Raw genomic sequence first — 24,741 nt, forward strand, 5'->3', positions numbered from 1 at the left:
AATATGCATGCTGTAGTAACAGGAAAACAACTTCACCCTGAGATCCACGAAAATAACACCATTTAAAAATATCTGGATACACACACACACACATTTACATGGATCAGGAGAACAGCAGGGAGGAGTTTTCTAGCAGTGTGTGCCTCTGGGAACCGTGCAAGCTGCAGGGCACCTTCCAGTGCCACACGTGCTGCCAAGCGGCAGCACTGAAGGTGGCACCTGCCCCACCACTGCCATGCTGGCCCCCAGGATGGCACAACGGGGTGACTTTGTGGGTGGCCTCCCCTGAAAAGGTGTGACATGAGGGGCTGCCCGTTCAGGAAGCTCCTGGGAGCCCAGGGCTGACGATGGCACCAGCCAGAGCAGGCTGCTCCTCCCAGCCCCGTGCCAGGCAGCCCGGCTGCCACCACCCCTTACTGGGACAGCCCGTGCTGCAGCAACGCCTCCAGAGCAGCACCTGCAGGTGCAGGCAGGCTGCCAAGCACTGAGCAGCTGCACCAGCTGTGCAGCTGGGGCACAGCTGCCTTAGACACCTCTCCCTGACACCCATTTTGGAGAAGAGCAGGAGCTCTGGACCAGGGGGGGTCACTGTCAGAGTGCCTCACGCCTCAGCCAGGAAAGGAGCTGGAAAATCATAAAGGCTATTGATTCATGTTGCATTTTGCTCCTATCTTTCTCTTTACCTTAGAACATTTGCCAAGATTTCTGCCTTCAGCTTGATCCCAGTCTTCTACCAGCAGCTGTGGCTGTGCCACCAGGGAAGTGCTTAGAGCCTACAGAAAGCAAATGTGGAAAAAAGGCCTCTGGAGATAAGATGGTCCTTTGACTTTGGGACAGATGTCATAAGAACTGGCCCCAGCCCACCCCAGGAGCACTGGAGCTTCATGCTCTGGGAGGAACCACAGAACCTGCTCCCAGGTCTGGTCTTGTTTCACATTTTTGTCCAGCTGAGCAGGGAACAAGTGTTGGATTTCTCCCCTCCAAAGCACCAAGCCACCTCCAGCCACCTGGAGAGATTGTTCAAACCTAAAAAGAGGAGGGTTTCAAAAGGCACCTACTTAGAGGGATGAGGCAGGGAAAAGAGCAGAGGGAAATGTTACGGGGAGACAAACACAGCCTCTTACTGCTGTGCGAGTAGCTTTAACTTTAAAATTAATTATGCCCCAAACCACCAAAGTCTTTTCAGGACAGTGGTCTGGGCACTACTGCTGCTGCTTCGCATCCCCAACACAAAAATCCATCAGCCATATCCGGCCTTTGGTGAGCACTGAGAGCAGTTGTGCCCCCAGTGCCACCTCCCCCTCTGCTCCTCTGTCACTCAGGGCAAAGTGCCCCACGTGTGCCGAGGCAGTGCAGTCTTGGGAGCCACCTCCCAGCTCCCAGGAACACCATTTGCCGTTACATTATCTGGAACCAAAGGCCAGAGCAAATACGATGCATTTCCTCCATCTGATAACCACCCTGCCACTGGCCTGTTCAGCCTGAAAATGCTGTTCAACTTAAAGCAACCATGGCTGTAGTGAGCAAAATTGTCACAAATATACACAGAAAGGGGATAAATGGAGGCTGACACATTACAGGACCTGGAGACTGCTCAGCAGAGAAAGAAGCCAAAGAAAGTCCCAAGGATTGACTCCTGCTTGAGCTGCTAAGCTGTCCCAGAGCAGCACGTACATTTTGAAACTACAGAAGCAGAGGCAAGAAACCAGGGCCTGCAATCCCTGCATGACCGAAGATCCTGCTGCAGCCTTTCAAACAACCTCATTCAGAGACAGCCTCCCTAGTGAGTAACTGCTTCCACATAATGGCTTGAAGGACCAGAATCCTGAGGCTGGAAGAACCCAGTCCTCACTGGATGCCTGAAGAGCAGCAGAGGCCTCACTGGTGTGCCCAGGTTTGTGTGTGAGATACTCTGTGTGGGCGCTGTGCTCTGCACACTGGAAGCACACAGGTGACATTTCTGCATGAGCCAGAGCCCAGGGACTGCTCACAGTGTGGGCTGGCATGCTCAGAGTGCTGGAAAAGCTGCTCCTGAGGATATCACTGCCATTCCCCCTGCTCTCTGCAGGCAGGAGCCACGGGCAGTGCTCACACAGTGCCCTGTTTTGTGCAGGTGACAGTGTGCTGGTTTGTCCCTCCCCATGACCATGGCAGAGCACAGGAGGAGATCAGCTGACACCAAAAGAACAGTGCTCCTAGACCTGCTTTGGGTGCAACAGGAATTCCAGCAGCAGCAGCGCTGCAGGTTCCTGTTATGCCTCCCTGGGCTATCCCAGTGCCAAGGTTTCCCAGACCAGGATGAATACAACGTTTCCATTCTGGGACTCCTTAATTCACAACTATGGGGCTGGTAACTGCTCAGAACACGTTTCCATTCAGGAGGCATCCAATAATCAGATAGTCATTGGTTGACAGAGTGAGAGGTCTTCAGAAGTTTCTCAAGAAAGTAGCTTTCTATGCTAAAATTGACAAAGTGAAAACTCGGGCATTCAAAAAATGGTCAAAAAGAAATAAAACATGAGTTCAGTTTTTCCAGCTTTCAAAAATCAGAACTATGGCAGATTAAAAAAAAAAAAAAATCCTTGCACTGCCAGGAGATGTTCCTCTTAAAGACATCACAGGGAGCCCTCATCTGAGCCCAAGGAGTGAGTGAGGGCCACCAGCTCCTGGCCACTGCTCAGCAGCAGCAGTTTGTCTCTTGTTTTGCTCCTCTGGTCACCAGCAGCTCAAGGCAGTGCAGGAGGAAGCAGAGACTTGTGCTGCCAGGCTTCCTCTCTAACCTGCCCTTGGCTGCCCTGCTGAGCTCCCCCCTGCAGACAGCACTCATCCTCTGCACTGGCTCCGTGCCTGGTGGGGCTCTGAGACAACACCAGCAAGACCTGGAGCCTTCACTCAGCTTCCCAGGTGGGTGGAATTCTGCCTGAAGCAAGAATCACAAGCCTTCATACCATGGCTTGATCTCCTGTCTACAAGTCATTCCTGTTCTGGTAGTCAGTTGCAACACATGGCACCAAGTCTCCTTCAGGCTTATTCATTTCTCCTCAAAGAAAAAAAGAAAAAAAAAGTAATTTGTCAGTTTTGATAACTTAAGGCAATGTTACTTTTCTATTGATGAGTGCCAGAGATGAAAAAGTTAAGCTGCAGAACAGCTGCAGCTGATGCCTGCAGAAAGCCAACCCTTCAGCCCGGAGGAGAGGCAGTGGAGCACCCGGCACAGGGGTGCAGCAGCAGCACACGGGTCTGCTGGGGCTGGGCTGACTCACTGCACACACACTCACAGCAGAAGGTTCCCTTTGCAGGGAACGAGAGGGCGGCTGCTCGTCAGCTTCACTCTTTGCCATCTTTGACTATCCAATTCCAAGCCACATCACCCTTTTGGCACCATGATTCTAACAGTGATGCTCAGGGGGCTGACCAGATCAAGAGGTCACATGAAGAAATATACCTAAACACCAGGTATTTCCACCATGAACAAAACTGCTTCCCTTCAGCCAGAGAGGTTCATAGCATCACTGCTTTTTTTGACAAGGACACCTCATTCCTGATCCCTGCAAGCTAATGCAGAAGGTCAGGCACTGCCTGCCAATCATCTGACAAGTGCTGGGAATGTGGTTTCATTAAGTCTGTCACAGCCCAAATACAAAGCTTTCATGGTGATCAGGGAAGGAAAAAAACCAAAAAAGACATGGTGATGTGGTCAGATTGGGGAAATAACTGAAAACATGGAGCCAGCAAAACTTTTAATTTTGGTGTTCACCATAACTAGGATCTAGAGGGAAAAGAAGACTGGTCTTTGATATTCTGATTTACCTTGAAAGGTTCCCACTACAAGGTTTGAACTGCATACACCCTAGTGCTAGAACAGAACCTGTGGAGTCACATGAGCAGACCAGGAAACAGCTGTTCCTGCTGCCAAGGGACAGTCTGCAGTCACACAGCTCCTGGGGAAGGGCCCAGACAGCCCCAGGAGGGTGGGAGGTGAGACCTCCCCTGCTGCAAAGGAAAAGCAGTTCGGGAGGAGCAAAACAAAAGGCTGCAAAGGGAGTTTGTCCTGGTTTCCTCTGGCCTCACTTCCCTGAGAACAGGGACTGCCCAAGGAAAGACCCTGCGGGACGAAAGGAAAAAGCACAACAATCATGTTTCTCTGAGGTCACCAGAGCTGGGAAACAGGGACATGGACCAGCTGCTGCTTAGGGCAAAGCCAAGCCCAGCTCCTTCTGCAGCAGTCTCAGGTGCTGCTTGTCCAGCAGTGCTCTCTGCACACTCGGTAAACAGGAGTTACACAAACAGTGACAGCCGTGCCCACTGTCTGCCCAACAGGTATCTGACCCAGCAGCTTCCTAGAGCCACATCACTCTGCAAGAAAAAAAATCCTCCAAGTTATGAACACCTTTCCTGTGTCTGTGCACTCTTCCATTATTTGTTTGATCAGCTTTCTGTACTAACTGCCCTATATCCCAGAGTCTGGCCATTCCAAGACTATTTGTACCAGAAGCCAGAGGAAACCAGTGCCATGGTAGATGGTAAGGCCCAGAAAATGAGAACCTGGCTGTGTTCAAAGCTTACCAGCAGGATACAAACCTGGTTACGGGTTACAGCAGTGCAGCCTCCCCTCCTGGCAGCAGCAGCAGCACGCTCTCACCTGGGGCTGGTCCCTCAGCATCAGGCAGGGTGCTGCCAGTGATCCCACCTCTCCACCAGGTGTTCTCAGCAGCCCCTGTCTCTCCCAGGAATGTTTCTAGGCAAAGCTAAAGCATCTACCTCCTGCCTAAGAGACTATCAGGGAAGGAAATAAAGGGATGAAGCGCTATCAATACACTGACAATGTCTAGATTAACTGAATTTCCAGCTGAAGTGAAAAGTTAAATCATTAGCCAACAGAAGTAAACAATGTGGTACTCATTCCACATCCCACTAAAACGTGAGCTGTTTCTCAAATGCACAGCGTGGACTTGTGTGGGCTCTGCTGCTGCTGTCCCCTCCCTGGGGAGCAGCCACTGCTTGGGGGGGAGCTGAGCACAGCCTGCACCAGCACGCAGCCCTGGGTTCTGCTGGCCAATCACCCACCCACTAAAAGCACACGCCAGGCTGGCCACAGACACCAACCAGCATCCCAGGACTGTGTGCAGAGTGGCTGCTCTCCTCTGATATAAACACACACAGCAGCTCCCCTCTGGCACTTGGCTTTAAATACCTTTTTGGGGGGGTGATACACAATTACCAAACACTGACCTCTGAAAAGCCTCCAATTGGATTAATACTACTCACTGCAGCACAGCCTTTGTTTCAAAGCCCTTCAGAGCACAGCTCCTTACAAATACTTGTTTTCCAGTAAATCCTTTCATTTCCTTTACCTACAACTTAACACTCACTAGTGCTGAGCCACCCCATCACACAAAGCTCGATGCTCTCCATGTCTTGCTGTGCAGTTCCCAGCTGCTGCACACATTCATCACCCTCCCAAAGCCAGCGTGGCTGGAATGCTGATAAGGGCTGGATTTATTTATTATTTATTGCACCTCCTGCTGCCTTGGTGCTCCAAGCAGAGTTCCTGTTTGGTTCAGGCAGGCTGACCAAACACATTCTTAGTGACCACAGCTGGAGAGGATGTGAAGGAGTTCTCTGCTTTTCCTTTGCACCTAACTTGAGTAAGCCTCAAATCTGGCTTTTAGCAGACCACAGCACTCAACTTCTAACAGCAATTTTAACAGTTATTTCAGGAATGATATTAAGAAACCTTTTCCACCCCCAGGAAAACACCTGCACCCTAGGAAAAATAGGAAGATCACTTTCTTGATAGACTGTGATGAACCCTCTGTACATTAAGCCCATTCAATGAAGAAAGATGATGGAACCAATCCTCCTCAAACCAACACCCACACCCATGAGGGATAATGCGACTGGTAATAGTCACCACTAAAACCTTAGCCCAGCCTGGTTGCCTTCTGTGATGAACTCTGTGGACAAGGGGAGAGCAGTGGGTGTTTAGCCTGACTTACAGCAAAAACACACGTAGGGAGTGGATGGACAACCTACAATGGCAGTGAAAAATGGGGTGGACTTCTGTGCTTCAGCAGTCCCCAGTTTGAAATCTTGGAGAGGGACAGTTGCAAGTGCAGTACCTCAGGTGTTTTTTCTTACCCACCTGGGTAGTGGCATAGAGCACACTCAGATGACATCAAACAATGCTGGCAGAGGACAGGAGAAGCAGAGCCCAAAACACAGGAGGAGGGAATTCCCATTCCATTGGATCTTTCCTGGCTGAAGTAGTGTGCTGATGGAAAGCCTAAGCTCTGCATCTGAGAAATTATAAACCAGGAGACCTGGGGCTAAGAATGAAAAGGAGTCAGCAGCACTTGCAGCTATACTGGCCAGCCCTGTAGGAGGCTGCACAGCAAAGTGTGAGCAGCAGTTAAAGGAAGTTATTTCCCCCCATGTATCTGACACTTCTAGGCTGTATCTAGAGTGACACACCCAGTGTCACTGGGCTCCTCAGTACATTGACCAACCTGCAACATGGACCTGTCAGAAGGCTGCAGCTCATGCCATGGCTCAAGGAAGGCTGAGCTGGGTTTGTTCAGCTTGCAAACCAAGGCTGCAGGACCTGCACTCTCCAACTACCTAATGGATGATTAGAGAAAATCAGAAAATTAGAGAAATGGAGCCAGACTCTGGCAACAGGCACATTACAGCAAGTGAATTTTGCACTGAAGATGCCACAAAAACAAATGGGAAATTAGAGAAGTTATTAAATGTTCACCCCTGAAAACACTCAAAATTTTACTGGACACAGCTCTGAAAAATTTCACCTAAAAGTCAGCACTGCTCTGGTCAGAAGGTTGCCCCAGATGATCCCCTGAAGTAGCCCCAACCTAAATTACTCTATGATTCTAAACCCTGGAAAGATCAATGCACGTTTCACAGTGTGGTTGATACAGAGACAACTGCCTGTTACCTTAGCTGTGTGGCTGTGTTCCAATCCCTTCAGATAACTCCCACAATACCAACAGTGTTACCTCTTAAGTCTTCATTAGCAATGGTCCAGGCTGCACAAGCATTCAGCTACAGATCTGTCAAAAGCATAAATCCTAAAGACAATGGTACTGAAGGTCAGCAGTGACATTTATCTCTCTGCAAGCAAAGCTGCCAAATTCCAGGCCCTGTTTTTCTCAAGAAAAATCTGAAAAAACATCGTTTGGACAAGCTATACAACTCAAGCCCTGGCCGTTTTCAGCTATTCACAACAGCTCAGGTAATTTCTTTGACCTTTTGTATCAGACACAGGAAAAAAAATAACACCATCAGTGGAGAGTAGCCTTTGCAGACCACAGCATTAAGGCACATGCCTTTCTAGATACACAAGCTAGTATTTTTTGTGTACTGAGATTCTGTCCCCAAAGCATGAGAGAGTTTTCCCACAGCTGCAGCAGACCTGTAAGAACATTTTTATCTTGGCTTTGGCTGGCTTCTCTGCATATGCTTTTATAAAAATTCAAACTCCTAGGATCTGGAGACAATATCACAGCTGTAGCTTTGGGTTTTTCAACCACTAACTACAGGTTTTTCCAAAAGTTAACATTTATTCATAAGTTCATACTATCAGCAATCCTTTGATAGCAATTATGCGCTTAAAAAACAAGCTTAAAACAACAAGATGTAAAGCTAATAATGGTCTTCAGTTTATGAACACCTTATCCAAATGCAGACGAGACATCTGTGACCAGAAAAAAATGTGGCAACCTCCTTCCAACAGTGGAACAGAGGCTCTCCATGTGGCTACATGAAAAACAGCTACTAAAAACGTGACTTTTGCATATGATCTGCACATTTCTTCTGTTGTTTGCTCTTTTCTGTGCTTGTTACAAGCAGAGTGACCACGGTTGCATTGTAGAGCTGTCTGTTTCCATCTTGCTGTCACTAGTGCTACTGGCAAGGCTCTCCACCACGCCTTCCACGCAGAGAAACAGGGACATGCAATGCAGGGTTACTCAGAGGTCTCTTTTCCAGTTGATGACAATTACACACGACTTCATCGCGACAGGGAATGCAACAATGGTCACGAGGATGCGCTCAGTGGCTAACACGAGATGCTAACCGTATTTCCCTGGTGTGTCACAAATTCTAGGAGTCAGGAAAGAATACAGAACACTGGGATTCTTTAAGAAATCTTGTACTAGTCTACTTCTGGAACGATTAAACATCTGTGACAGAGAGTTTATCCACTCCATATAGGGAAACATTTATGTAGTACCATCAGTTAAAGCTCGAAGGAAAAGTAACAACTGTTTAAATCAGTTTACCAAAACTAAGTGTACATTGAGAAGAAAAAAAAAGTAATAGGAGGCAAAAAGAGGGTATGTCTGTCTAAAGCATAGACTCCTTTATAAATAAGTAAACAAATAATACTCTTAAATTTGCTAGGGTGCCCGTTCAGCCACATGCTTAACCACAGCTTGCTTTTGCTTTTAACATCACATTAAGTCTTTTAGGAGCAGGAATTAGAAGTCTGTGTCCAATCTGCACTCAAAGCTCCCAAGACTCTGGATCTTCTGCCCTCCATCTTATTTCTTTTTCTTTTGCACATTTTCCTCTTCCCAGGTAGCAGGCACACATAGAAGAAAACAATAAAGTTCTGTCTACCTGAGCTGAGTTGGTTTTTTTTTGGATGGATAATTCTGCCAGATAAATAAACTTCCAAATATTAGAGAACAAGAGAAGGGACACAACAGTCAAGACAGCACACTTTTGTTTTTGTCAATATTTCTTTAAATCCCAATCCAGCTCCTAGTAAGACTGGACACTACTTACAACACTCCTAGAACGGCAGAAGAATGGAAACACAATAGGGAGCGAGTGGAGAGGGGAACAGGACAGCCCGAGGGCTGACTTCAGACATTCACATACACAAGGCCAGCATCCACTGGAGTCTTAAGGCCCAGATGCCCCACTAACAGGAACAAACCCAAACACAAAGGTAGCACATGAAATGTATTTACCTATTTAAACACAGGCAGCTGGTCAAGCTAGAATGGGGAAGGTAACTGCTAATTCCTTGTACTACAAGGAAGGAATGGAGTAAAAAAACCAAGCCCACGGGCAGGTTTTTGCTTTGTGAACCTCTGTCTGTGCTGCTGGTTAACAGTGGTAAGTATAAAAAAATCAAAGAAAAATAATCTATTTATAGAACAAGTCAGTAGTCTGAGACATTTAGAAAAAAGTAAAAACAAGTCCTTCTTTAAAAATGGATTTACTAAAACAACTGTCACCCAGGATGACCCCAAGCCCTCTGGTCCTCTGGCAAAGCCAGAGGCAACTTCAAACAAGAACTGTTGCTGGTGGTACACTGGTACACGTCCAGCAAGGCCAGCAGGGAGGGGTTTCACTGTGAACAGTATCTGCAGACTGTCTGCTGTATCACAGGAGGCCATGCCCGTAGCCTGGTGATACTGGAAAGAGTTGAGAGTGAAACTTTTCACAGAAGCACATGTCAGTGTAACCTCTGAGGTAACTGGGCTGTCTTCTTTCCTTCCCATCCCTGGGTACAGATCTCAGAAGCTGTGCCCTGGGTGCTGTACCTCCTTGCCAGCTCCATCCTGCGCCACGCAACTTTCATGTGCAGGAGTGCAGAACTCTAAGCAAAGCCTGGAACAGGAGAGAGCATCCCTGTGGAAAGGGAAGCACTCTGCTCTTCCCAAGTTCTGGTCTAGCTAAACATTATCGATGCTTTCTGGCCCTCCTCAGGACAGGAAGATCAGTTGTTTCCCACCGAGGAAAAAATTTTGCCTAGTGGAGTAGAGTTGGGTTTTTTTTTTGGTAAACAGAACCTTTGCTTATTTCTGAGATTATGAGCTCCTCTGCCCTTTAGCTACAAAAGAGAAATTAAAAGAAATTTATCCACTTGCTCCCACCCTTATAGCGTAGTGTTAGCTGCCTGGATATGGAGGCAATTCCATTCTCCCAAGACATTGCCCTACACGCCGGGTTGGCACGGACAGGCGAAAGATAACTTCCAAAGTCACCTCCTCAGGGAAACCTGGCAGGTCTGACAGCCCCAGCCCGTGCCCACCAGTTCCAGGCCAGCTCCACTGCCAACATGCACTTCTAACACCTGCAGGGTGTAACTAACAGCCCCAGTTTGTTCGGGAGGCCACGGGTCAGGGCCGGCCGGAGCCCCGGGCGGTGTCTGCATAGCTGGGCGGTGCCGCTGTCGTCTGTACATCCTCGTGAGAGAAGCTCAGGCTACATCAGCTTCAAACCCTCTCCTTCCCAAGGGTTCAGTGGTCCATTTCCCAACAAGCTCTGGCCATCGAGTCGTTGCTAACTCGTCTCCTTGAGGTCTTCCACTGGCAGTTTGTAGCTCAGCAAGAAGGGAGGAGGTGGGGCATGGGCAGGGCTGCTGGGCCCCTGCAGGGGTTTCTTGGCACAGTTTATACAGATGTAATCCTCACTCTCAGCCATCTCTGGGGAGACCCCAACACACACCTGGTGGAACCACTCGTCACAGCCCCCGTCACACTGCACCCAGTCCACCTGCAAGAGAGCACATCAGCAACACAGCCTGTTACGAGGAAGGACGCAGGCACAGCTCCCATGAAGAAAATACCTTCTGTTAAACCTGCCTCAGCTACCAAGAAGATAAAAGCTCTGGGGCAAAAATCAATGCCCCTATAGAGCTTGTTTAAACAAGCTACTTCAGTTTAGTAAAAACTAACTCTTCCAACAAACCTTGCCCCTCTTTGCATCCTCCTTTCACTGCAACAATACAAAACCACTCTATTACTCCTGAGGAAGATGACTCAGCTCTCCTCAGATGAAAGGAGCTGTGCTAAAACACATTTAAAATGCTCAGGGACAGCTACTTCAGCATAAGTGAGAGTCTCCAAATACACCTCTTAGACTGCATTATCACACAGCAGCTTGTCTAATTCCAAAGTGCCAGAACATTCAAGCTACAGTACAAAACTTGAGCTGAACTTGCTGTAGAACAATTCGGAAAAGATAAAAATGAGTTAGAATATAGGAAGGAAAAAAATGGATGATTTGATTTCTGCACTTCTTTGAATATGTATATATAAAAAACATATAAAAGTATATGTTAACTGGAGTCAGTGGGCAGAAAATCAGATTTGCAGGGTAAGGAACACAGATTCTCCACTTTAATGGCATCCACTGGTACAGCTATAAAATTGTTACTGCTGTAGGTCTGCTTTCCACTTACAGGGCAATGTAAAACTGTATCAGAAAAACAACGGTAGTGGCAACCTATATAAAATGAAGAAACATTATCATCATACAGATTTTACTTCAGTTTGTAGCCAGCTACTCCTGAAGAAATTTTCCGAAGTGATTAGTAATGGACATCAACAGCTGCAGCTTCAGTCATTACATTCCTGTACCTGCCATTTTTGACAACTATGGCATTCACCCATTGAAAGTACAGAAGTACAGAAAAAACATTTAGAAAATATTCTTGATCATCAGTCTGTGTTAAAGGCTGACAATCATGACAGGCAGTACCACAGAGAGAGGAAGACCAAGTTTCTGCTGTAATAATCCAATCAGGTCTAAAAAAAATTGATTACTTATCTCCAACAAGCAAAATGAACCACTGAAGTCTGTAGATCACTCAGCCTGTAGCACCACTGTTAACAGAGTGTATGCAAGAAATACAGAAAATGTACTTCATTTAGGAACATCACACATCCCACTCCTGCTCAGAAACACAGTAAAGACAAGAACATTTCTTTGTGAGTAAAAAAAATTAGTCCTTTGAATCAGCCAATGCATGTTGCACATAGTCAACAAAAAACTACACAGCCTGAAGAAGTTAAACTTCCCAACCAAAACAGGGTACCTTTTCCCAGATTCTAATTTTCCATCTTCTGTTTTGAAGTACCTAGGAGAATAAGGAAGTTCTGCAGTTTAATCTGCTAAATCCATGTACCTACCCAAGTACTACTCGATCCTCTCTCATTTCTAACCACACCACTTTGGTTTCTCATGCTGCTCAACCTAGATCTGACCTGGCACGGGGGTTCTGACTTAGCGTGGAATTGCCAAGTTCTGTGACAGAACTAAGGGGAAACTCACTTTGTCCTTGCAGGGCCTTTGGCAGTTCTGAGCAGCACACACAGCATTCTCATCATCCGACTCTTCTGCTCCTGACCAGTCATACTTGGAAGGAATATCCAGAATCTTCTTCTCTCTTTTTTTCTCTGTGCTCTCTTTTGCCAGTTCTACCTTTGCCACAACTGCCTTCTCTCGCTTCTTCTTCCTCTCCTCCTCCTTAGCCAGTTTCTTTGCCAGCTTGTTCAGCTCCTTTGTCTTATCCATGGTGAGTTTTAGCTTCTTCTTCTTAGGTTTGTCCATTTTTTTCAGCTCTTTAGATTTTTGCTTCATATCTCCAAAGAACTGCTCTGCTCTCTCCAGTTTTCGTTTCCGCTTCCTCTCAGAAGAGTCCCTCCCCCTCATTTTCAGTGGTTTTTCATCCATGCTGTCATCCTTCACAGAAAAAGATATATATTTTACTCAAATACAAATTTCCTGCAAATCTGAGGTCTGAGAAATGTAATCTAGTCAACAACATACTGTTAAAAATTCTAAACAAAAAAAGCACTTAACTTCATTTTCACCATACTATAAAAACTTTGTGTTATCAACTGTGTCAAAGCAGAATCAGCCAAAATTACCCAGAGGAAAAAGTAAATTATCAGCAAGGGTAAGAAGGCAAAATAAACAATAACTACAACTCCCTTCTCACACAGTTTTTTAATAGAAGTTGAGAAGATTAATAATTTGTTAGATGCTCTTGCTTATTTTTCATCCGAGGTCGGTCTTGCCTGTAATTATTTTTGAGAGAAAGCAACTGCTGTTTTGGAGATTAAGCAAGAGTAACTGGTGAATTCTTAAAATGTATCATCAACTCAAGCAAGAAGAGACAGCAACATCCATTATTTGAATGGCTTCCAAACTGGCAGACATTATAAATATCCTGGCGTCATCAAGAGCTCTTAAATAACAGATTCAGATCACAAGTGGGGCTTAGAACTAACCAGCTCTATCCCTGCAGGTAGAACTCACAGTGTTGAGTCCATTCACACCTGAAAGATTCACTTGTGTAGTCCTTTGTACAAACAGGACTGACTTAATTCAAGTCAATGGAGCTATATATTTTAACCTTAATTATTAATAGATTAAGAACATTCTATAACCAGTAAAGATTCTGTTTATTGTACATTACTTAATACAGCTACTCCACTCAAAACCAAATCCTCTCAAGATTATTTCACAGAAGTCTCCTTATTTTGTATGTCAATAGCCATAGACTACATTCAATTCAAAATGAGCAGTTCTGGTCAAGCAAGTATCCATAGAGGTTAACCAGAAAATGCTGTAACGCACACACACTCTACACTCCTCACCCCACCCCTCTTGAAAAAAGCTTTGCTTAACTATTAATATAGCAGTCTGGCATATTATTTATAAATTGTTATGTGCTGGCATTTAAACTGCTCTTCACTCAACTCCCTGACAAACTCATAACATTAAAAGAACATTAAGCATAGGTGGTACTGGGGGTGAAAGGTGGTAAAGCAGCAGTACTTGGGAGGCAGGGGCAGTTTTGTACTCCACACTTGTAACTGATGCAGTTTGGCAACACTTTAACTCACCCATTGTGCACGGATGGCACGCAGAAAATGAGACACCAATTAACATGTTGGCTTTACCTCACTGTTCACAGCATGCAACCCTCCACCTTGTACTCCTGTACACCACCAAAAAGTCAAGAAAGAACCATCATCTAATATTCTTCCTGCGCAGCTCAGGAACCCAACAAGCCATCATAAAATCACAGCTCCATGTGGTCAAACTGTCCCCTAACTGCAGCTGACAGACGACAAAACATGGGTTCCACTGGAGCTCTTCAAGCCAGCAGCTGACCTTCTCTCCAGCACACATCCCTTGCCCTCTGCATCCATGTAGCTAAGTGATTTTGATCAGACCTCAGAATGAGCAGATAAACCTGCCTGAACCCCTGGAGGCTGGGCAAAGCAATGAGGACATCCTGACAGTAGGGTTTTTATTGATATACTATGTCCATGCTATTCTGAGGAAGAACAGGAACCTGATTGTCTGCATTATCAAAACATGTTTTCTCCAGTAATAAAGTTCAGTAGCATAGAAATATCATGTTATAACTAAGTGTAACTTTTCATCTTCCTAAATGTTTCCTGTAACTGTTTTGCAGATTAGTTCTGTTTCCAGGCATGATCAAGAGAAGTGTTTCCTCCCTTAACCTGGTATCTTCTAAACTAAGGTTTGCACACAGGTTTGCTTGAGAAAACTGTCCTAAATATGCTTAACTGTGGAGGACAGTGCTATGGCATGAGTGATCAAGAACTGAATTTCTGCCTCACTTATTCTGTTATTTTCTGTAATCTATTATTCTCTCCAGGTGAAATCCACACATGACAAGCAACTGAGCACTCAGCTATTCAAGATCATCTTTATATAAATCCATCAACAGAATGTGGTAGGTTTTTTGTTCCACATCAGGGTATTTCTTCAAGTTCCCTACCTCCATGACATGAAGAAACCTTTCCTCAGACGGTGGGTGAGTGGCCTGCAAAATCCGCCAGATGTGCTGAGTTTCATCCAGAGACACCTCCAGCAGGTCTCCCACCATCATCAGATCTTCCAGCTGAGCTTTAGCTCCAGGAGACAGCTCCAGCACAGGGGGCTCCAAACTGCGAGGCACCAGCGGGCTCTTCCGAGGCTGCTTCCTTGGAGTGCTAGAACCTTTCACACAGGAGCCAAGACACACAACTGTTAAGGCTGCAAAAGACCTCCAAGATTATCCGGCCTGTGCCAAGGCCACCACTAAACCATGTCCCCATGTGCCACACCCACCTGTCTCGAACACTTCCAGGAACAGGCAGCCTGTTCCAATACCTCACCACCCATCCAGGGAAGAAATCTTTCCTAATATCCAATCTAAACCTCCCGAGGCAAAGCCACAAAGATAAAAGGAAGATATCAAACCCAAAAGAAATGACATTTTTTACAACGTTTTAAGATGGGAAATAGTAACACCCAAAACACACTGGCAGAGGTTTATATACCAGATATCAGGAAACTAACTGCGATGTACCTCTGCTGTAGGTTCCTCCAGACAACATATCCTGCACAGCTAGGATGGATAGCAGAGCAGCTCCACTCCTCACTGACTCTCATCCTGGTTATCTAGCTGATTTTATCTCAGTGTGTACAAACCAAATACCTTGAGAGCAGCTCTTAGAAGCAGAGGAATAGGCGTGCTCAGCACAGAACGAGGGAGCAGTCCACATGTGTGTCACCACCTCCTCTGACTTAATGGGGATTTCCTCGTCACAAAACAGATTGGGCTCCAAGCTGCTGGAAGATTTTACACTGGCATTGTCCTGAAAAAGAGCCACAGAAAACATGCAACATCTGAATCCAGAAAATACCTACTTCAAAGTCAATTCTACCAAGACTGAGCAGCCTGCTGCTCCTAAAGCCCTTCTCTGAGGCACTCCATCAGAGATACCAAGACCAAAGGTAAAAAATACATCCCTACTTAAATGGTGGATGAATACAGGAACTACAGAGATAGAACAGTATATTTAGAGCTAGTGCATGAGAAACACTTGATGAGTTTCCTCACTCAGCAGTCCCTTAAGTATGGTCTTCAGAAGTACACATGATGAAAAGAGGCTCTCTCTTAGCTTAAATAATTTACTATTTTGCTTGAAAAGCCTGACTGCAAGCCCATAAAGATTTGTATCTTCAGTAAAGCAAGGGTATACTGAGTAAATTACAGTGACTACAGAAAGAAATTAAAGATTCCAGAGCTATGGGGAAAAAAGGACATTCCAGCACAGCAAAAAAATATCAATATAATGGCAACCAACACAGCCCTGGGATCAGTACTTTCATAGCAGTGTTAAATCAGTTCAGGGTACGACTAAACACTGAAAGAAGAGGGCTGTTGTGAATATTTCCATCAACAGAGTAATGATGGCAAAGGCTTGTGCTCAGCTCAGTGTGTTAAGACGCTGAACAAGGTATTGGCCAAGACACTGTCATTTCATGACATAAAAAGGGAGTTTAAGAATGGCAATATCTCTCTGTGGCCTTCAGCTGCATGTTTAAAAGAAAGTGATATACAAACTAATGATTTCTGTACAGAACTACGAGTGGGAAATTCAAATTTAAATCTGGCTGCTGAAAAACAGAACACTTAAAAATAGGAGATTACAGCAAATCATACCTGGAGAATGTGCTGTCCCTCTATAAATCAGAATAGCTGCCTTAGAAGAATTTACATGTCTCTTGAGATAGCATCTTTTAAGGCAGAGATGACACTACCACTAAAAAGAAAACTGCTCAAGAAGAAACGGTGGCATTGACTTTGTCTCTACATATTTCAAATGGACATTGCAATACCTCGAAAACACGTGGTTTTCTCCACAACTGCCTTTTCTCATAGAATCTCTTCTCTAGATAAAATACTGCAAAGATTTAACTGCAGTTACAATTTCTGTACTGAATCATTACACTAATTCTACAACACAATCCAGACATCTTGTCTCAAAAAATTCCACACTCCAAAATGGAACACATTTACCTCCTTTACAAGGGCTGAATGAAGAGAAAGGTGAGAAAACACGAACAAAGCTCTGGCATCAGGAAACCCCTTACACAGCGTGCCCTTTCTGAAGGCTGATCTTTCTGCTGCTGCAAAACAACTCTCCAAGAGCCCTCCATACAGATACTGTACTTATGATTCGTGGTATCTCTGAACTGGCATAGAGACAATGTTCATCCTCCAGGGTTTATAACTAGGAATCCCTTCGTAAGTGAACCTTTTTCCTCAGCACTAAGAGGCACCTTTAGAAATTCAAACAGGACTTGGGAAATTTTGCACAAAAACATTACAAAACCTCACAACAGTTCAGAGAACAGGGACATTCAGATAAAAATCAGGAAGTAGCTCTGCTGGCACAGACACTAGAGCAGAATATACACTGACAGCTTAAGATACAGCAAATACTCTGGAAAAAATGGATTAATAAAAGGCAGGTGTTCTGTATTAATGGCATGCAAACAAACCACTCTAGATTACTTACCTTTATGTCATAGCCATATGTCTCCCTGATGTCTTCATCAGAGTCTGTCTCCTCATCATCATAATCCAAAGTCTGCCGTGGGGATGAAGACACACTCCCTATCACTCTGTTAAAGGCTGACTGCTGAAAACTTGTCAAGTGTCCCTAAAAAAAAAATTGGAACATGGAAGTGAAACAATAAAATTTCCAGGAAAAATCTGTAAAACCCCAAAGTTATTAACAAAGAAAACCGTGGTTCTTTTGGCCTGAGGATACCTGCCCGGACATCACGAAAGAGACCAATTACAGCAAGGCATGAAAAAAGGGAAATATCCAGGTAAAATGTTTCACTGGATTCTGATTACCTGTTTTTTAGTAATAGTGACTAGAAAGATCTTGATACTGCTTTTCAGAGCTACAAATCACAGCTTCTTCACCACAGCATGTCCTGACCTCACTCTCAAGATGAAGAGTTCAGCTATGGAATCATCAGTGTTACAATCAGGACTACATTCCCTGCTGAAATCTACTAACAAGTCACCAAATGCCTGGGAATGACAATCCATGAGAAATTATAAATACTGAGACCTTGGATTCTGCCAAGAGGAAAATGGAATTTGGACACCAAAGCAGCAACTGTTTTACACACCTTGAGGCCTGTACCCAGCTGTTACAGCTGGCCTGATGTTTCTTACAAGCACCTCCAGCAGTTGCTACTGGCAGTGAGTACAGAGTGACACACCTGCAATGCACCCAGCAGAAGGCAGCTAAAACCTGCAGAGCACTGAACTAAGTGAGAAGCTTTACTACGTGTAGTCCTCAGCTTTTCACTGCCCTCCCCTCTCCCCCACACTTCTTCAAGGAAAACAAGGCATTTTGACACACTAAATTAGGGCAAGCACAGGGAAAAGCAAACTGTTCCCGTCCCTACCTGCAGGTCGGGGTTGGCCGCTGCCTTCTGCAGCTCTGCACTGATGATTTTCTCTGTTTTCTCCCGCGCCGCCTGCTCCACCATTCGCTGGCTGAGCACGGAGAGCTTGGCCAGGGCAGAGGACAGCTCGTCGGTGGCCAGGGCCTGCCGTGCCCGGTCCTGCCAGCTCATGGCTCGCTCCGTCAGGCACTGCAGGGCCTCGCCCTCGGGCAGGCGCACGGGCAGCTTCTGCAGGGACACCAGCAGCGACAGGATGGTCTCCAGGCGCGGCCGGCGGGAGCGCATGCACAGGGGACACAGGAACTTCACCTCCTTGGCCTGCCAGCTGGAGCCCTTCTTCTGGGAGCTGGTTTTGGGCAGGGGCACGCAGCCGCTGTGGAACCAGTCCTTGCACAGCTCGCACTGCAGCATGAACCCGCTGGCGGTCTTGCGGCACACGCAGAACTTCACCTCCTCGATGCGGTCCACCATGGTCATCTTGGCCAGGTTGGCTGCCCTGAGAGCGTGCATGGCTTCAATTTCCTTCTGTTCCCGCTCCTTGAACACAGCCACCTGCCCAGCAAGGACAAAAGCGTGGCATCACCTTCACAGCTAAGACGTTTCACTTATTAGCAACACAGGAAAAGCAAAAAAACCAGCCAACCCAAACAGATCAAGACATCTAAACTAGCCTAAAATTTAGCAACTATGTGATCTAATTAAAACTTTATCTAAGATTCTTCCTCCTCAGAAGCTCATTACTCCCTAGAGTCCTTCTGACAGAGATGCTATGTAAACTTTAGATAACTTTCCCAACACCTACAAAGTTTCTGAAGTTCATGATAGCAGGCCACCAGAAGAACAAGTTTGGACCCCAGAGAAGAACTCAGAATCTGCTTCATTCATCTGTTTACCCCAAGACAATGGAGCTGAGCATTGTTTCAGAAGCATTTGAGTGACCACGTATCTTTTGAAACAACTTGCACTTCCTTAATGTTTCCATTCAGGTAACTATAACCAAGCATACTACAGTAAAATACATTGTGTATAAGCCATATTAATGACCCTGCACATATTTGCTTTGTTCCCAGGGAAAGGGCAGCCAGATGACAGCAAATTTTTCTGATAAGCAGCATGAATATCCTCCAAAAAAAGAAGAACCAAATAAAACATTCCCCCAGCCCAGTGTCCATGACCAAGCACTGCAGGCTGACCACAAAACTGACCTAACCAAATATGTGCTGGTCCTGGTTAAGGCAGAGCTGCATCTCATTACTTCAAAGTGATTTCAATAAATGTTAATATTAGATGATCAGCCACAGGTATTAACCCAAGAGCATTTAAGTCCTACACATACCCAATGGTATTAAATATCAGCAGTTACACGCGGAACTGTGCTTCCCTCTACTTTCACTGCAGTTAAAGCTGAACTACATTCTTGTGTCAAAAACCATATTATGAGGTATCTTTTTCAGCAAAACTCATTTATCAGTTCTTCCTTAGAATTTCTACAGATTAGAGCTGGCTTAACCCCAGACAGCAGGGCACACCAGCTTTCCCTGCTCCTTACCACAGCTGCAGCATCCCTGGCCTCCTCCAGCCCGTCCTCCAGTTCGCTCAGGGATTCCAAGTCGAGATCTTTCTCCTTTTCCTTCTCCATCAGCTCCTTGGCCCTCTTGCGCCTGTTCTTGCTGCTCCCGTAGACGCCGATATCAGTCCGCGGGCTCAGCACCTGCAAGCACCAGGGAAAGCCATCCTGTCAGAGCCAGGGTGCCAAGCACAGCTCCAGGGACTGCCAGCAGTGCCACAGGGAACCAGAACTGCTCAGCCACCCACCCCCCTGACACCTGTCAGCTAACGCTGGGAAAAAGAGCAGAAACAGCTAAGGACAGAAGGACCACGGTTACTGGAATGTCATCAGCAACCAGTAACACGGCAGGTCAGACTGAGACACTGCTTGCTGAATAAAATACAGGATTTATTTAGATTACACTGTCATACATACAGCTAACCAAAATACTACATGCAGCTAGGCATCCATAGTCCAACATTCACTTCAAGGGCCTTTATCAATCAAGTCTTAAAAATTATTTCATATTTACAACAGCCATTTAGTGCCTGAAAAACCCCTGAAAGTATGCTATAAGCCTTTTAATATCAATATGAGAGCCTGAAAAGCACTTTTAGGGACAAGAATAAAGCTTTAAGTCGCCATGAGTAGTTGGAATGCATACCTAAATATAAAATCTAGCAAATTAAATTCAATACAGGAAAGCTCAAATTGCTACATTTAGGAAAACGCAAGACCAGAACATATTAAATAACTACTTAGGCAGAAGAATATAAAGAAAAAGCTGTATCTAGAGCATATTACAAAGTAAACACAAACTAGCGTGAAGAGGTTGCAATAGTGAAAATACTACTGGAAAACATTAAACATCAGTTCCCCCTTTGAGACACAAGATGTAATTACTGCACTTCACACAGCACTGGGGAGTCAGAGCGTGGGGATTCTGTCTGGATTTGGACAGCTCACTGAAAGTGAAGACAAGCAGCTGAGAATTAACAACAACCTACGAGAATGAAAAATAAAGCCCCCAAGAACGCAGCTGAACTGGAACTGTTCTCCTTAGAAAAGGGAAGCCTCTCAAGTAGATACGATAGATCTTCAAACACATAATTGATTTTTATTAAAAAAAAGGACAGTCACTACATCCACTGAAGTGAAATAAACAGTAGCTGATTAATTTTTCTTAAACAGTTTATAAAATATCTGATCTGTTTTCTTAGCATTTAAACAGTGAGGCAAGTGAAAACTTTTATCAATTTGAGACAGGTCTGTGTCCATTTCAGGGCTACATTTCATCAATGACAAAAAAAAGAGCTTTACTTTCCCTCTTCCTTCAAAAGTAAAGAGGTGAGGTTGTCTATAGGTAAAACAGGACTAACCAAACAGACTTTCTGTCTTTTTCATTCTTTTCACCTGAGAACAGCTGAATTACATCCTGTTCCAATAAGGAACTGTAATGCAGTGGAAGTGAACCCGCCCTTCCCTGCAGACAACTGAGGGCCATCAGGACCAATCTCTGCCAGAGGTGTGTCCTTCTGGCAGGGCAGTGTGTGCTGCTCACCTGCAGCAGGCTGTAGCTGGAATTCTTCTTGAGGAAGGTCCTTCCCGTGCGCTCCCTCCAGGCTCGGGCTGCGGCCACCTGGGACTCCAGCTGGGGCAGGGCATCGAGGCGCACCGGGATGGGGCGGCCCTTGGCAGACAGGCTCTCCAGCTGCTCCAGGTACGCGTAGTTGCTCCCATTCTGGGGTGAAACAAAGTTTTCTGAGCCAACAATTCCATCCTTATATCAGCTGCCAGCCTAATTTCAAGCCATACACTATTTTGTCACTGCCTAAAATAGAGTTCCATAGGAAAGGAAAGGAGGACAGTGTTTCAATCCACTGTTATTTTAAACAATTCTCTCATACAGCTTTTAATTTAACCGTCATTTTGACATGGCCAGCTGGTGCAGGGAGTAAAACAACATTCCATTTCCAGTTATCTAAATGCTGTCTGTTTAACAGCACGAGTTGTATAGGGGCTGATGTGAAATCAATTGGGATTCTCACTTCAACTCCCAACAAGTACCTACCTGGTATAAGATAAGCAGTTCTAGTTCAGTGATCAGCACCCAGAAATATCACAGAACTCTGGATCAAGTTATGTGGGTAGACCAGTAGAAGGGGAGGTTACTGAATTAATTCATCTCTTTCAGAAAATTCTGTCCACCAGTGCCATTAAATCTTACAACATTTTAGGGAGAAAACAAAAACAAATTTCCACAGCCAGATCCAAAATTGAAAACCTGCGAGCATCCTCTGCTGCAGCTAAATATTTTCAGTGACAGCATGATGAACAGTTCCAAAACCAAATACCGTATCATAATGAATTTGCTAGCTTTTACATCCACTCAGAAATGCATAAAAGGAAGGAAAATTGGATAGTCAGCAGGGAAACAAATGCACAAAAATAAAATCAAGTACACAAGCTCTGGTAAGCACATTTAAGAGTCATAGCAAGGATTCTCTTCAGGCAACCTTGTGGGGAGAGGTGCTAGGAATAAAGGACACATCTGAACAAAAGAGTGCAAGCAGAAGATTCCAGTCCCTGCTGTAAGCCCTACCTGAATGGCCTCCACTTTGGCTGTCCAGTCTCTGGCCCGCTGCAGGGCCTCCTTCAGTGCCAGCACATTGGGCAGGTAGGCAGGGATGTTCTTTGCTTCGTTCACAATGCCCTCCAGAGCCACCATACTTTGGCGTGGTCTAGAGTGAGAAAAACCCAATTACAGCCTTCTCTCAAAATGCCACTACCCTAAAGCCATAAATCTGACAGGCTGCTGATGCAGCTTCACCACTACACAGCAGTGTAGGATACCATGGCTGTAATGCTTGGAGGTGCTACAAATAACAGGAGGTGGGAAAGCTGGATGGGTGTGGCACCATCGTGCTCAGAAGGGCACAGCATCACAACCCCGTAACACCACGAAAGCTGGCTCATGTTGGTGGCACAGTCAGGGCTCTTTGCTGAGGGGGATGAACAGAAAAGGCAGCAACAACACCCACAGCCTCAGCCTCCTGCCACTGTGCAAAATGACAGGGAATCAACACGTCTGCAATTCATCAATCTCAAATCCAACTCTTAAGCAATCTAACTGCTAGGAGGTAAAAAAAAAAACCAACAAAACAAGAAAGGCAACTACAGCTTCAAGGACCCGACTTGTCACCACACTTCTCAAAAGAGGATGAGAAACAGAATTGTGTGACCTCGAAGAACAGTTTGGAAAGGAACACTCACCTGGCCTGCAGGCAGACCTTGGCCTTCTCCTCCCACCTCTCTGAGACTGTGAGCAGCTCCTGCAGCTCAGCCATGGCTTTTTCCACAGCATGATGTGGTGCCAAGCCCACACCAGAGTCAATCAGCTTCTTCATCACATCCAGGGTGACTCTCTGAGGATCCAAGAGGGTGGACCTCACCTCATCCAGCCACCGAGCCTGCTGCAGTTCCTGCTTCAACCTTGGCAGCTCAGGAAGTTCCACATAAAGGCCAGAGCCCATGTCTATCAACTCCTGCAGCTTGGAGGAGTCTGGGATCTCATCAATCATAGCTTCTTGAGCACGCTCATGAAATTCCTCCACATCATCCAGCAGATTCTGAAGTAACACACAGCACAAATGAATTAGGAAAAAACATCCACAGAATCCAAAAGAAAATCCAACTGCGGGGTCAGTCAGCTGTGAATTTGTATGTGATCATCACATCAGTCTGAGTTTCTACACACAACGCCAGCTAGCTGTCACAAGCCATCAAGTCAGGCAGAAATTAAGGAACAGACCATCTGAACTTATTTGATGGCCCAATGTTTGACACCCTGGACATATTAGTTGCATCAAACTCTGCACCTAAAATAGTACAACTGCAAATGACAACAGCTCCCGACAAAACAATATTTAGTGCTGCCCAGTCAATGCTAGTTTTAAAATAGTGGGGAGAAAAGGGACTTCTGCAAACAGGTCATCATTTCAACAGTATCAGGGGCATTACAGTAATGACAGCAACACACAGCAGAAAACAACATGCTGGGGAGAAATAACAAGCCAGAGATGTGTGAGAACACAAATACCACAGGTCATGAAAATAACTGGTGAAGTTTGAAAGTAATATTGAAAGTAATATTCCATAAAGCAGGACCACTACTTATAAGCATCAGGGCTTTATTGCACTACAGAAAGAAATGAAAATGCAAAACCCTCTTATTAAAGGAGACAATTTCACAGAAATCCAACTGCACTGCTGCAGTTGTCCTCATCCTCACATTTTGGCACTGCAATGAAAACAATCCAAGACAGCAAAGAGACAGGAGAGAATCTCTGCAGAAGATTCACTCAAGGACATTCAACAAGCACACTCGACTGATTCACCCCCAGGTCTCTCACAAAAAGGCATTTCTGCCAGCAAGCCGATGGCACAGTGAGGAGCTTTTCCTAACCCTTAGCTTACTGCCCCCATTTTCTCTGATGCTGCTTTTTGTGACTGTCTGGAAACCAGAAGGCATTTATAAAAAAGAACAAGATCTACATTATAAAGATTTTGATTTAGGGAACATACTCTTCAGAGTATGCAACAAATGCTTCAGAGTGGCAACAGTAAATTATTACAGTTTAATAATTACAATGCCTTTTGTGTTAAAAGTACTCATCATCCAACACGCCAATTATTTTGCTATTCATTATGATGGGTAATTGCATTCAAATGCCATGCTAAAAGCTAGTGAGTACTTAGGCATAAATGATCATTATCTGACTTCATTCGGAAACTAAAAGACTACGGTTTGTAATCAGTAAAATGATAATATTTATTTACTGACTAGAGATTATGCTGAGGTTTCAAGAACATGCACGTGCATAGGCAGAGTACTTGAACTAGAACCATATCCCTAATGCTGAGTGGTAGGGGAAGATGGATGAGTGGGGAGAAGGTATTAGACAGAAATAAAAGTGTAGACTGTTAGGAGTTAATGGTATGCCTGCAGCCCTCTCATCTATGAATTGTTTTAATTAGAAGCAGCTTTTAAATACATAAAACAAAACAAAAAAAAGCCCTTCTGAGAACAATGTTACATGTCTACCTAACAGATGATGATAAAATTTCGTTAA

At 45.2% G+C, this 24,741-nt stretch overlaps 1 protein-coding gene across 2 annotated transcripts in view; it reads right to left on the reverse strand.

Annotated features, from left to right (window-relative positions):
- Positions 1-7,560: 7,560 nt before the first annotated feature.
- KDM5A (lysine demethylase 5A) overlaps positions 7,561-24,741 on the reverse strand; it is a 47,243-nt gene continuing 30,062 nt past the window's right edge. For both annotated transcript variants that reach the window (XM_063395050.1, XM_063395049.1), the window contains exons 19-28: positions 22,883-23,238; positions 22,212-22,350; positions 21,171-21,350; positions 19,610-19,771; positions 18,061-18,612; positions 17,151-17,294; positions 15,281-15,440; positions 14,579-14,799; positions 12,091-12,501; positions 7,561-10,530 (exon numbers count right to left, since the gene is read on the reverse strand). In XM_063395050.1, the coding sequence (XP_063251120.1) occupies positions 10,318-10,530; positions 12,091-12,501; positions 14,579-14,799; positions 15,281-15,440; positions 17,151-17,294; positions 18,061-18,612; positions 19,610-19,771; positions 21,171-21,350; positions 22,212-22,350; positions 22,883-23,238 (2,538 nt within the window). In that variant the 3' untranslated portion in view covers positions 7,561-10,317. The remainder of the gene's footprint in view (positions 10,531-12,090; positions 12,502-14,578; positions 14,800-15,280; positions 15,441-17,150; positions 17,295-18,060; positions 18,613-19,609; positions 19,772-21,170; positions 21,351-22,211; positions 22,351-22,882; positions 23,239-24,741) is intronic.

This window comes from Prinia subflava, chromosome 4 (assembly GCF_021018805.1).
Source record: "Prinia subflava isolate CZ2003 ecotype Zambia chromosome 4, Cam_Psub_1.2, whole genome shotgun sequence".
In the NCBI taxonomy this organism is placed as follows: Eukaryota; Metazoa; Chordata; class Aves; order Passeriformes; family Cisticolidae; genus Prinia; species Prinia subflava.